Source organism: Clarias gariepinus, chromosome 10 (genome assembly GCF_024256425.1).
Source record: "Clarias gariepinus isolate MV-2021 ecotype Netherlands chromosome 10, CGAR_prim_01v2, whole genome shotgun sequence".
Classification (NCBI taxonomy): Eukaryota; Metazoa; Chordata; class Actinopteri; order Siluriformes; family Clariidae; genus Clarias; species Clarias gariepinus.
The window spans coordinates 21,548,319-21,562,571 of record NC_071109.1 but is presented as its reverse complement, the minus strand read 5'-3'; the positions used below and the strand labels follow the sequence as shown (position 1 = coordinate 21,562,571).

Genomic DNA, 14,253 nt, shown 5'->3' with positions numbered 1-14,253 from the left:
ATAAATTTCTAAATAATTACATCCACCATTTATTGCTTTTTTGTGTTCTGGCTCAGTTAACTGCCTGGCAAGTATAATTATATTGTATATTTTTTAGAAAAACACAGTTTTTCAGAATGTTTATTTTTAAACAGAATGTTTACTTCCCATTATACAGCTTGGTGAATTTGCGGTCAGATCTCTTCCTCATTATAAACGTACTGAGCTTGGGTTTATTTGGAACTGGACCAAATACACCCTGTTTAGATGCTCTTGGACCAGTTGTTAAGTACAGTATCTGGTTTGAAATGAGTATGAAAGAAGACAACACAACCAAACAGTTTAATTAAACACTAAAAACATAAAAGGAACCAATCTGGGTATTAAGATGTGAACAATTTCAATGCAAAAATTGATTAATCCATTCTAGCAATTCTATTTTAAAAAGATCAAAACCTATTACAAACTGATAAAGAATATTTTGTGCATGGTTTCTTTGAGTTTTAATGTTGTTCACAAGTACAAATCTTTTGGTCATAGCTTTTGGTCATAACAATGTGAATTTTGTATTTTTTTGCAAAAACGCTATCAGAGTTTTGTCCACACATACACAGAAACTATTAAAAATGAGCTCTTTTTACATGGGTTAATTTATTATTATTATTATTATTATTATTATTATTAGGAAATAAAGGGGGGAACCCTGTTTTTAAAAATTGCCATATGTGTGTGTGTGGGCAAGGCATACTGTAGGTCCACCTCCTACAGTTTTCTCACAGTGGATAAATCAGGCTGCATTGTGTTTGTGGATTTACTGTCAATAAATCATGGCATTTTTAATTTATAAATCATGTTGGTTAAGTTAATAAAAAATATAGCAAACCCATGTTATTATTGTGTTTTTGTAGTGATTTATGGCATCAAATTCGAAAAGGAAAAAACTAGTATCTAAAACATTTTTCATTGCAAAAATTGTTGATGATCGTAAGAATTAATGACAGCAGCTTATCAGAGTACAGGTTAATGCCAGCGGGTATTATCTGAGCACACGCACAGTATGTTCATAAGGAATGGTCTATAGCAGACTTCCCTACAGTACTGTACATGTAGCAAACACAACACAGAACCAGGCATAAAGCATGTTACAGTATCTTATTTCTCTTGCATACCAAACAGTCTTTCATCAGTTATTGTAGCAGCATCACTCTTAATTGTCTTTTTAAAATATTACTGTGAAGTTTTTTTTGCTTTAAAGCCAGTGGTAATTATAGTTAATGCAGTGTTTCCCACAGGTCTGAAATACACTTGCGGTGGTAGCCCTCAGATTGGGCCGACATTATATAATGTTAATGCTATAAAGCCTATATACTGTACGCATATAGGGCTCAGGATTGTGAAGTACAGGGTGACGTATCTTTTTTTCGGCACAACTGAACTATACAAACAGTTTCATAAGATCATGTATTTTATGGTTGTTTTTTATAATGATACAGTATATTTAATAATAATATTAAAATAATATAAATGATAACAATAAAAAAAATAATTCAACATTTTTGTGAAGTCATTCCAATAATCTGGTCGCAGTAAAATTTACATTTGAATGATATTTTTATAAAAACATTGGTTTTACATTAGAAAAACTGTTACCACAGTGTGATGTCTAAAGCCTCCTCATTAGCACGCATCAGCTGTGTTTCCCGACAGATTCGTGCTGCTTAAGTGTTAAGGGTTAATCCTCCGGTCTATGTTATTTCTTTTTTTAAAGAAGTGTCTAATAGACACATGGACAATCATGTGTGCCAGAGTCTGTGATTGAGTTCAGTGTAGATCTATATCATTTTAAAGGTCTGGACCATAAAGTTTAATAGACTGTAACGTAAACACAATGTCAGCACCCTATGCCCAGGCACCTGAGAAACTGTGAGAATGGGGAATTGAGGAATCTACTATTATATACAGTATTCTGTAAGCAGGAATACTGCAAGGCTGTATGCTCTGTCCAGCCCTGTTTACCCATTCATGCTTCAAACTGTAGAGGGAAATTTACTGACTATAATATGACTTTGGTGAGACAGCCTATAGAAAGGGGGTCAAAAATCTGATTTAGCACTGTGCAGGCAACAGCCTGATACCGAACACCACAAAAACTAAGGATATACTAATAGACTATAGTACTCCATGTAAATGGAGAGGTGGTGGGGGATGTCAACAACATCAAATTCTTTGGAGTTCACAAAAATAAACTGTCATGGTCCCACAATGCCTCCCACCTCATTAGAAAAGCACAACAGGAAACTCAAACAGGCCACTGTGCCACAGTGTGGTATGCCAACTTCACTGCGGAGAACAGGAAACATCTATCTTGGGCAGTAAAACTACTAATGCTGGACAATGTATTTTTCAAGCTGGCTCAAGAACAGTTCTAGCAGTGTCAGCAAAGACCCAACACTGTCTGTTCATCCAACTTCCATCAGGAAAAAGATGCTGAGAAATCAACACTCATACAAACACACTGAATTATAGTTGCTTCCTCAGGGTTGTCCTAGAACTGTATTGAATACAGTGACAATAAAGCACCCTAATCTATACTTCCAGGATACTGTCCTTATCAAGATTATTTTAATATTAATTAAATACACATACAAGGTAACCCAATTCGACATCATTTTAAATACGAATATCTGGGCAACTATTGTGCATGTCCAAGGCAAACCAAATTCCAACTTAAACCAAATTTCTTGGATATAGATTTTATAACTAATTTCAAAAAGCTTCACAAATTTTCCATATGCACATCGCCTGTTACACGACACATGTCAAGTCGGTAGTCCAGCTTCAGACAAACACGCTAGAGCATATCTTGCGTAGCATTCTGCGGCACCTCGATGATTCTCTGCTGGAGTTCATCTAGGCTTGCAGGTAGAGGGGGGATAAAGACCAGTCCTTTCATATCGCCCCATAGAACTAAACCACAAGCTGTCAAGTCAGGTGAATGTAGTGGCCACTTCAACAGCACATCGTAAAACCGCATGAAGCAAAACATTAAACTTAGTAAATTTTTACACATCTCGTTAAAATTTGAGATAATCTGAGCAAGAATTGGCTTGTTAGACTTTGAAATGATGTAAATGTTTTTGGGACACACTGTACATGTGCTTTTTCATATTAAACTACACATTAATCCTTCATAGACGTCCATGCACATTGGGCAGATGTGCATGGACGGGTTTTCCAGTTTTCTCCCTCAGCCCAAAGACAGGCAGATTAGGCTAATTGACGTTCCAAAATTGTCTGTAGTGTGTGAATGAGCGTGTAAATGTCCTACCACAGTCGTACAAGATAAACACAATGGTCACCACTGGCCTTCACGGTCCCTAGTTGGTCTACAGAGGTTCTTAGATGGATGGATGAATTTGGTAGATATCCTTTTGTTGTAAACTACAGCCATGCTACAGTTTTTTTCTGCTTGGAAAAATATGTGCATACAGAGAACTAGAACAAGACTCTAATATCCTCAAGTGCTTGGTTTTATTTGCTAATAACAATAAGCACAAGGAGCCAGGACTATTATTGTAAGGGCATAATCCATGTATGAGTAACCTTTTGCCTATGGCATTTAAAAATTAAACAAAAACTTTACACAAGTTGTTTTTTATTGTGATCATATTTGTACATATATATCCTACCATTTTCATTTCCTCCCTATTTTTTTTTAGGTATCACCACTGTCCTCACCATGACCACTCTGAGCATCAGTGCCCGTCACTCTCTGCCCAAAGTCTCCTATGCTACAGCCATGGACTGGTTTATTGCTGTGTGTTTCGCCTTTGTTTTTTCGGCCCTCATTGAGTTCGCTGCTGTGAACTATTTCACCAACGTGCAAGCGGAACGAGCAAAGAAGAAGGCAGCCAAAAATGCAGCTGCCAAGAGCTCCATGCCATCAGGCAAGGGCAAGGACACTGAGGAGATTTTACAGGTGAGTAGAGTAGTGCATTATCTCCAAATAGGTGCTTAAATGTAAAAATTGCCGTTTCGTTTTTATTTGTATAAATTATCTATTTGTTCATGTATAATAAAAAAATAGTATACGGTTAGAACAGCTGGCTGTTATGAAAGGCTTTGAAGCTTTTAAATATATATTATTAACAAATATGATAAATACAAATGTGATATACACTATATGGTCGGATTTTAAGATTAGAATATTCACAGCTTTAATCGACTATCAACTACACAGTCCATTATTGGCTTTTAAAATCACAAATCAAAACACATCAATTGATGACACACTAATTGCTGATTGAATTGTACATGGTTTAAGTGCATACTGCAGATTTTGACTAAGCTGCCTTAAAGCCACATTTGTGATTGCCGCTATCTAAACACATTATGAGGAGAAAGTCCTATTAAAGAATGATTGCAGGCTGATGGTTGTTAACTGGACCACCATATAGATAAGGGATTAATGGGGTTGCCTTGGAAACGGGGATGGAGCACAACTGTAAAGATTTTGCCAAGATACAGAAAGAAAAGGGGAACCAGTACTATTTTTTAAAGACAGAAATGGGTTTTTAACCCAGCTTAACACTTCTGGTTAATCACTGCTAGTTCTTTTTTGCCTTTTTTTTTTAAACTTTCCATTGATTATTTTATAATTATTATAAAAAAAGGATAGTAAGCAGTAGTTCTTTTTTGAAAATTTCAGCATTTAGTGGTTTCAATCTCAGCTCCAAGAGATTTTAACGTGATTAGAAATACTCCTCCCACAAACTCTTCCCCTTAGAAGTATAAATAATCTAATAAAGGCAATAAATTCAAGTAGCAGACATTTATGTTGTAAAAACACAAAGGCTGTGACAGGTTAGTGCATCAATGCTGCATCTTTCACACTGTGACATCCCAAGGGTGTCCTCCAGTTTTGATGGCATATCAATCAGGGACGCATGTTTTTCAATGCTGCTAACCCACATATAAGCTATGCCTTTCATAATTATTGCCACCCTTTAAAAAAAGACTTGTTTTATTTTTCTGATTGTTTTTTGAAAATTTCACTTTTATCTAGGGCAATATTTTTTTTCTAAAATAATGTTGGCTATGAAAGAACCAAATGTGGTTCTTTATCCAGTTAAGGGTTAATAGTAGCTCTGTTTTGCAAAACATGTGCCAAATTGTCCACCTATCCTAATTGTAATTTTTTTGTCTTTTTATCTAGAAAGATAGTAATTTCCTTTGTATGTTCCACATCCCACATTTTTTTAAATAATCTAATTTGTAATAAAAAAAAAATACTCTTCTTTTGGCATATTGCATTCTGTTGAAATGCCTGAAATAATCACTGAAATAAATTTTTTTTGTATTTTTAATCTCAGCTACACCTTACTTGCAATTCATCCAACAGTTTGAATATCTCTATACCTTTGGGGTATAATAGATGCATAATAACATAATAAATGCATGAAAAACAGCCGAAAGATTTGTTTTGGAATTGCACAATCCAGTTTATTTTTGTGGCTAGCAAGTTTTAAAATGAACTGTTAAATTTGATGTTCTTAGCAATAAGTTGTTTGGATTTGTTGAAAGAAAGAAACCATCCTTGGAGCATCCTGCTTAAGGCAGTGCCACAATTTCATCAAGCAACAACTTCATCACTCATAATACGCTACCTGACCAAAAAAAAAAAAAAGGTGCCATTTTAGGGTCAAATTATTGGGCTGCATCAAGCAAAGGAAATAACTAAAGAGATTTAAGATTACTGGAACTGTGTGGGATCACATTGATAGCGCTGACGGGTCACCTTCGTGAAAGAAATGTGTCCAGAAAAAATCTTAAATGGAAATCAACAGTAAAAAGCATAGCTATGATTAATAGTGAATATTCACAGAATTGTGACTAAACATCATGCACTGCCCACTGTACAAGCCTCTGAGGGCTGTTATGAGTTAGTGATATGATCTCGGCTTGTTTCAGTTGGTCATGTTTAGGCTCAATAAAATGAAGTCAGCTGACTACATGACTGTACTGAATGAGCAGGTTATCATGTTGTAAGTCTTTTGGCTGATCTCATCGAGAGGTCTCCACAGTGGACCATTCGATCTGCACACAACTTTGCACAGGTGTTACGTCCTACTGTATATGTTCCACATCTATATGTTCCCATCATCAATGATCCACCCCCTGTATGATCCACCCCCTAAATGATCCCATCATCGATGATCCACCCCTATATACAGTATGGCAATCAGCGTCTTTTCCCTATTCAAATCCAATTTAGTTACAGTTTTTAATATAGTGCTTTTAACAATGGACATAATGGCGTAAAATAATTGAAACCTAAATTATTGCCTAAGAGCAAGCCAGAGTCGACCATGGCAAGGAAAAGATTATTGAGGCAAGACAACGAAAACTTGAGAGGAAGCAGACTCTCAAGGGAACCCATTCTCAGCAAGTTGACACCAGAAAGTACAATAATCCTTTTCTTTATCTAACTGTACAGCATAACATAAACTCAAGTGTGTAACTCAAATGTCTTCAGTATGAGCTCATTATACTTAGTAGTGTATTGCATCAAGTTATCAAGTTAAATTGTGCAGACTTAAATGTGAACTTTTCTTAGGCCATCCAAGAAGAGCTTGAAAAACCCACCTTCAAGGTATCTATGTGGTACCAGCTACAGTATTCCCATGGCGTTCTCTAGGCTATCCGTGCCCAGCCAAAAAATGTTGTACATGCTAAGATTTGATCCAAGTCACCTTTGGTACTGGCACTGCATTAAGTGGCTGGGGTTTTGGCATTGGCTGGGAATTGAATACGGGTTTTCCTTCGTCAGGCGAGAAACTTACCCTCCGATGCCTGACCAGGTTATCATATCAATTAAGTTTTACTTCCCTGATGGTATAGCTATATTCCAGAATTCAAATGGTGAAAGAGTGGTTCTGAAAGCATCAAAAATTATTTTTACACATGAACTGGCCAGCACATTGTGTTCTGTAATCAAAGCAAAAGGTGACTGAATGAAATATTGGCCATCCTAGAAAACGCCATGGGATTACTGTAGCTGGTACCCCACAGTTACCTTAAAGATGGCTATTTTCATGCTCTACTTGGATGGCCTGAAGTTAGAAGTTGTTAAGAGAAGTTTATGTCTGCCCAGTTAATAACTTGATGCAAGAAACTTAATGTTTGAACTATAATGAAATCATACTTAAAACATTTCACAGACTTACTGTAGCAGTGCTTGAGTTTGTGATATACAGTTAAATAAAGGAAAAGATTATTGCACTTTCTGGTGTCAACTTGCTAAGAATGGGTTCCCTTGAGAGTCTGCTCCCTCTCAAGTTTTCGTTTTCTTGCTGCCTCAGCGAGCTTTTCCTTGTTCTTTGGCAATAATTTAGGTTGTAGTAATTTAGGCGTGAAGCAGCTTTGTGAAAATGTCTATTGCTAAAGTACTATATTAAAAACTGTAACTAAATTGGATTTAAATAGGGAGAAGACGCTGACCCATATACTGTATAGGAGATGGATCATTGGTGATGGGATCATATAGACGTAGATCATATAGGGGGTGGATCATTTATGATGGGAGCCTATAGGGGTGGATATTGGATATCTGTACGTAGAGTTTTTGGGGGAGTGGATCCTATCCAAGGGAATTTAGGAAACAAGGCAGGATATAGTATGGATGGAGTACAGTACCAAGCACACACTCATACTGTCGCACATAATGGGCAATTTTGAATTGCCAGTCAGTCTACACTGCATGTCTTTGGACTGTGGGAGGAAACCAGAGTACCCGTAGAAAACCTACCAAGCACAGGGAGAACATGCAAACTCCATGACCACAGACCAGATCCCCATCCTGGAGGTGTGAGTTGACCTCTTGTCTGTGTCAAAAAATATTAATGACATTTAAATTTTATAGTTTAATAGTTAAAAACAGTATTTTGTAAAGCATATTTTTTGTATGATACATATTTAAATGCCACTTATTATAACATAAATTTTTGTTAATCCTCATGAATTCTGTATATACACTTCCACAGTGCAGAGTGAAGTCTTGCATTTCTCTTCCCATTCCTTTGTATGGTGATGTAAGCTGTGTGGTTAGTACAGTTCCACACGCCTCCACGTTCCTCCCACTGACAGCAGAATAACACATGCAAAAGCTTCATACTGATGCATATGCATGAAAAACAGGCCTATGCACATCTCCTGCCGGAGTTGACGGTTGAATAGACATTCATAGTTTACTGTAGACTCATTTGCATTTGAATAAAAGTCTTTTCTCTTTTAGGTTCTCTTAATGTCTTTTCATTTCTTATGACAGCACAACAAGTATTTAGCTCTTTGTCAAATATTGAGTTCCTGTCTTTCGTCTGTGCTCGGCGAATACACATGGTTACCTCTGTGATCTCTTTTTTTTTCCATCTCTTTTAAAAACATACCTAGGTTAACTAAACTCTGGGTATGCAGGAGTGTGGGAATGTATATGTATGCATGATGCATTGCAATGACTGGTATACGGTTCAGGGTGTATTTCCTCCTCTCTTCAAGTGTTTCTGGAATAGGTGCTGGCTTTACATTGGCCCAGACAGTATAAAGTGCTTACTAAGTGATACATAAGCAACATTATTTAAAGGAAGTTAAATACAAAAAATATTTCAGTGTCATTCATGTCAGGGAAATAGTGCTGAAAAACATTCTCTACTGCTAAACACCATGTCTTTTTTTTCCTCTCACAGCAAATCTCAGACACTAATGGCAACCTACGCAAACGTGTAAACTCCACGACTCAGTCTCAGCCCGACCCTAAGGGCAGCCAAAGAAATGAATCCTGCAGCAGAAGCTCCATGGTCGTGTCCAAAGAGCTTCAGACAAGCCAGTTATCATCCAGCTCAACTGCAACAGGGAGCTCCTCAGGCCAAACACGAATCCAGTCCAAAACCTTCACCCAATCCAAAGCACTCTCTTCGGGTTCAGCTTCCAAAACCACGCCCCCTGCACCGCCTTCAACACCAACAGTCCCAGAGCTCTCATCAGCCAACACACCCACCGGCTCTGGCTCTCTTTACCATCTTCTAACCCCGAAGTTGGAGAATATGCAGAAAACAGATGCCAAGGCTGCATCCAGTGCTCAGCCAGCAGCTTCTCAGGGTGGGGCCAGCAAGATTGATAAGTATGCACGAATCCTTTTCCCAGTGTCCTTTGGGGCATTTAACATGGTGTACTGGGTGGTATACTTATCCAAAGACACCATGGAAGCAAAAGGAGCCTAAATCACAGAATTGTCAGATTTTGTCACATTTCCTAAAGCCAAACAGCACAAAAATTGTGCAACATCCTTCCAAGGATCGTGTCAAACAAATTCAACATAAATCTTACAGTAAACGGACAAACAAAACAGCCCGGACAAGCACATCAGGAGATCATCTGGGTAACATAATTCCAAAATATTTTAGAGGTCGTCATCGAGTCCTTTTTTAGAATGAGCATGTGGATATATAAAAAAAAACAGTCTTAGATTTACTAGCCCTTTTAAAACGGATCACAAAATGGCAGGCACATTTATTTTCAAGCACATAGGTGTAGGAATATTGCCACTGAAAATAGAAACTTAAAAAGAAATTACAATTGAAACCATTACAATTTAATCTATTTTTCTATTAGTATGTGTGCATTTTCTGGTAAATTGTATTCTACATCACAATTTGTTTTCATGTTGAGACGCTTTTCTGTTCGTGTTATCAGTTAAGAGGCTGTCTGATAGATACCAGCAGTAAGGAGTTTTCTCTTGGGGAACTTGCTTGGTGTGGGCGGATATCTGACCATGAAGAGCAAATCTGTATGCATGTCTTTTATTTTTCTCAGAGATACTGTAGTCGAAGGAGAATTCACTAGCTACTCTATTATTTATTTTGCTTCTACTTTAAGTAAATTGATTGTTAACTTTTGCAATGTATGTTGCACAGGCATCTTATATCTCCACAAACTAAAGAGCCACCTTCCACCAGTTTGAACTGCAATATTTTTATTATATTTTACAAATCCCTTACTATTTCCTTGCATTAAGTAGTGGTTTATTGGACATGTGTGACGTTGATAAATGATGATGATGATGATGATGATGATGGTGATTGACAGCATGGAAGAGTACAGTATGAAGCATTGATGAGTGCTCCAAGTGTCCATACTGACATTATACAGTATATTTAGTATGTCATTAACATTATGCTTATATAATTATCCTTTTAAAACATTTACAAAGCTACATTTACAGCACTATATGAATATAATATTAATTATCCATAGGATGCTTGAAATTTTGGTAAATAGCAGTGGAAACTTAGCCCTATCAATTTACCATTCCTACTATTTTGGTTATAAGAGAATATTATCTGGCATTTTCTGGAACCATTATTTGTTACTGCCTCCAGTTAGTCATTAACTCACAAACTCGAAACTGGTTTTCCAGCCTATTACCAGCTCCAGCCCTGAGTCAGCAGGCTTTCATCTCATCACATCCCTTAATCACACTCCTATTGATCACCCAGCCATTACCAAAAACACCCCAACATCCTTCATTTAGTTAATCTAATCCAAAATGACAATGCATTTTGCATTCCTAACTCAACCCGTTAAGGATATATCATTTTATTATACAGCCTTTGAAGTTTTTTTTCCTCTATTACTAAGAGAAGAATTAAAAAGAGGTTTTCTTTGTGGTTTTCTTTTTATTCTTTTGTTCCTGTTTTCCCCTTCTATGCTCTATTTCAGTTCCTTGCCTAAAGGCTAAGCATAAAGCAGGGAATTTAGTAGTGGTGGGTCCCTGGAGGGATGGCACACTGTTCCAGACATTTACCTCTACCAGACAAGTAGTCACTTATACAAGGCACCAGAAGGCTTATTACATTTCATACCCTTTGCCTTGTCATTTTAGTTTGACATTTCTCGCTACACTTTTCCTCTCGCTTTCTTTTGCTTTCTGTGAGCATGTGTAAATAGAGGACATTGCCTCTGTAGTTTATGGACAAAGCTATCACTGGACTGATGGAGCGTTCCAAATGTCTGCCATTTCTGGCTTTTCCGGAAGTGCACTTGAGTGTGAAATTGACTTTGTACCCTTGCTATCACCCCTCCTAAAATATGCTTTCTTTTTCTTTATGCATTCACTCACTCACAAAGAGACAAAATCCTTGTTAACTTGTCAGTCTCTGATACATACTCTTTTTTTTTTTTTTGGCTTTCTGGTTTAACGACTAATTTGGATCAATATCACGTAAAAGGTAAAAAAAAAAACTAACAAGCCATTATTTTAGACCCTTTCGGTTGTAACTTGGAACAGTCTTTGAAAAGGTCCTAGGTCTACTGTATGTGCTTGACTGACTGCAAGGGCTATTAGCTCACACAACACCCCAATTCTTCCACCTACAATGCAGCGCATAATTTGACTCACTAGGCTGTAATTGGCTTGGTTAAAATCTGTGCTTATTTAATTCAATTTTCTTTTTTAAAGTATTTTTCACTTCAATTGCCCACTGATTATTTTAGCTATGATGTTACAGTTCTGTGTTAACCTGATAAATTCCTCAGCCTTGGTTCTGTTTTCCTGTTTTTCATCTTGCTTTCTTACAATGTTTGTCTCTCTTTATGCCACTTTTTTAAAAATCAGAAATGGCATTGCCCTGTAAATTCTATTTAAAATGCTCTCTGCATGCTCTCGGACAGATGGGGGGACATCTTCTCTTATAGTTCTACCACTGCCACTCGAGTAGCAGGGAACGTATAAGAGTCTGCCTTGGTTAAACTGTACTCCGTGCACCCATTCCAGAATATGGAGTGCAAATATTATAAACTCTTTTTGGACAGCACAAAAAAAAGAGAAAAGAGAATAACCAAATCAAGGAGCGCACACAGATTATCCTTTTTCATAAAGACTCTTTTGTGAGGGCATACTTCAACCAAGAGGAATAATCAAAAGCTTCCTGTACATAATATCAATAATAGAATGTCTTTGTAAAAAAAAAAAGGGAAAAAAAGAAAACATATACACTTTGTGTTTTGTAGTAAAAATGAATATTTAATATTACCCTATGCAAGGTAATTTACCTTAGAACTGTTGTAAAGAGCAGCTGCCTCACCTTATTTCTAAAGCTGAGGTCACCATTTAAGGTAAAATAAAAAAGTGCAAATATGACAATAAATCTGCACACCAATCATGTATGTATGGTCTTTTCTACACATGGTCTCATTTTTCATTAACGCATTCATGGTGAAATGATCCCTAAGGGCAAGCAGTGTATACAAAAAAAGTCAGCTCTGGCATGGTCGTTATGGTTTATGGATGTCCAGAGCTTTAAGGAATATATGAAAAATCAATATGCATTAGCCTCAGGGTTTGATTCAAAACCATCTGTGTACAAAATATCTATATTTCATTATTCACACAATATCCCTCGGAGACATAACAATGGAACATTTGAAAGTAGAAAGTAGAACGTATTACAAATACAAGTTCATCTCCCTTCAATAAATCAAAAAATATGCAGAAAAATGATGTACCCATCTACTGCCTTGTTTTCCTGTGGTTGTTAATAAGCGTCTCTTCGTTTCGAAATAAAATCCTGTGGAATATAGACATCATTACAGAACTGGTGACAGCCCGTTCGTCATGCACCACGGATCTTTATTATTTCTTAACCTATTTAATTTCCTGACAGGTCCAACTTAAAAACAAGAGACAAACCTCTGCTGACAGTGAAAAGGAAGCTAAAAAAAACAGCCATTAAGATAAGCAGTTCAATGTTTTGTGTTTGCAAAAATAAGGTGACTGAATGTGTGACAGGAGAAGGGCATTGTTTTTTTTTAAAGAAAAACTTTGTTCTAAGCTTTGGGATGTTCTGTAAAAAAGAAAAATGGATAGCAATGTTAAATACTATATATAGCTGTAGTCAACTTTCATAATGCAGGGTATATAATACCTGAACATGTTCAATGATGTGCTTAAAGTGCCCAGTCCTGCAGTATTCAGTCAGGAGAATTGATTGCATTTCCACAATGATGCTCTTAGACTCTCAAGAGTGTTTTACGGTTCAGGTGATAAAAGTAGTGAAATGTTCCTACATTTGTGCTTTTAACTCAGAATTGCATCATTTTTCAGCATGTGTTTAAGCTACAAAGTGGGGACAAAGCATGAAGTCCTTCAAATGTGTTAATAGCAAAAAGGTACCCAGCTAACCTTAGTTATCAGAGGTTGGTGATTTCTCTCAATACAATGAAATGTATGGTCAATGTCATACAGTCAATGTTGTTCGATTTCAAGCAATTAGTAAAAATGTGATATTTCCAGACATCCCACCCTGCAAAAACTAAGCAAAGCTGGCATCATTTTCACCATTATTATATAGGCAGGACTATACTTGGGTGTCCTTTAAGGTTAACTTCATTTTGTATTTGCATTTTTTGATGACTTTGCCAAGGTCCTGCAGGACAGGACGCTCAACTGGGTGGAGGGAAAAAAAAAGAGTAAGGTTGGATATAAAGTCCCGCAAAAAAAAAAAAAGTGATAGGTTCAATAAGCACAAGGTCAAACAAATCAGAATGTATGTGTTCTTCCTCCCAAACCATTTCAATTTCCAGGATATTGTATAGTGTATTTGCAGGCATCTTTTTGGGAGTTTGCAGCTCGGGGAACTTACGGATGAGGTAAGACGACTGTGTTTTATTTAGTGACCAAAGTGTGAGCAGCCATGTTGACATGATATTAATTAATTTTACATTAAATTTGCATTTTCTTTTTTATTCCGGGTGAATATATTTTTTAGGTGAAAAAAGCATAAATACTGTACACTATCCAGTGATAACAGTGATGTTTTTTGTTGTGTATTTGATGTGTATTGTTATGAATCACGTTCCATGTATTTGAGAGTGTTTTCAGCATAGCTGAGTACGGTTACTTGCCCCAACTCTTGTTGTAGTAGGTGCTTGTAGTTGGTTGTGTTTGTACATCCTCTTCTTCCTACCATTGCCTCTACTTCTGTACAAGTTAGCTCTGACAGTTCTGCTGCTGTCAAACACAGCCAGGCTACAGTATATACAAGAGCAAATTTATTTTGTTAACCACAAGCAGACAAACCCAGAGAGCAGAAAGATATTCAAAACTGTGAAAAGGCAAGAAAAAAAAAAAACAGGAATTCAGCAAACATACTGTACAAGCATAATACAACCTAAACAAATAGTAAAAGCATGGTGTAGCACAAAAGGCTTAGTGATGTTAGG

The 14,253-nt window shown here is 36.8% G+C and overlaps 1 protein-coding gene across 1 annotated transcript in view; it reads left to right on the top strand.

Moving 5' to 3' along the window:
* gabra4 (gamma-aminobutyric acid type A receptor subunit alpha4) overlaps positions 1-12,158 on the top strand; it is a 32,411-nt gene extending 20,253 nt beyond the window's left edge. Inside the window, exons 8-9 of the mRNA XM_053506257.1 lie at positions 3,699-3,958; positions 8,721-12,158. Of these exons, the coding sequence (XP_053362232.1) occupies positions 3,699-3,958; positions 8,721-9,254 (794 nt within the window). The 3' untranslated portion in view covers positions 9,255-12,158. The remainder of the gene's footprint in view (positions 1-3,698; positions 3,959-8,720) is intronic.
* Positions 12,159-14,253: the final 2,095 nt, after the last annotated feature.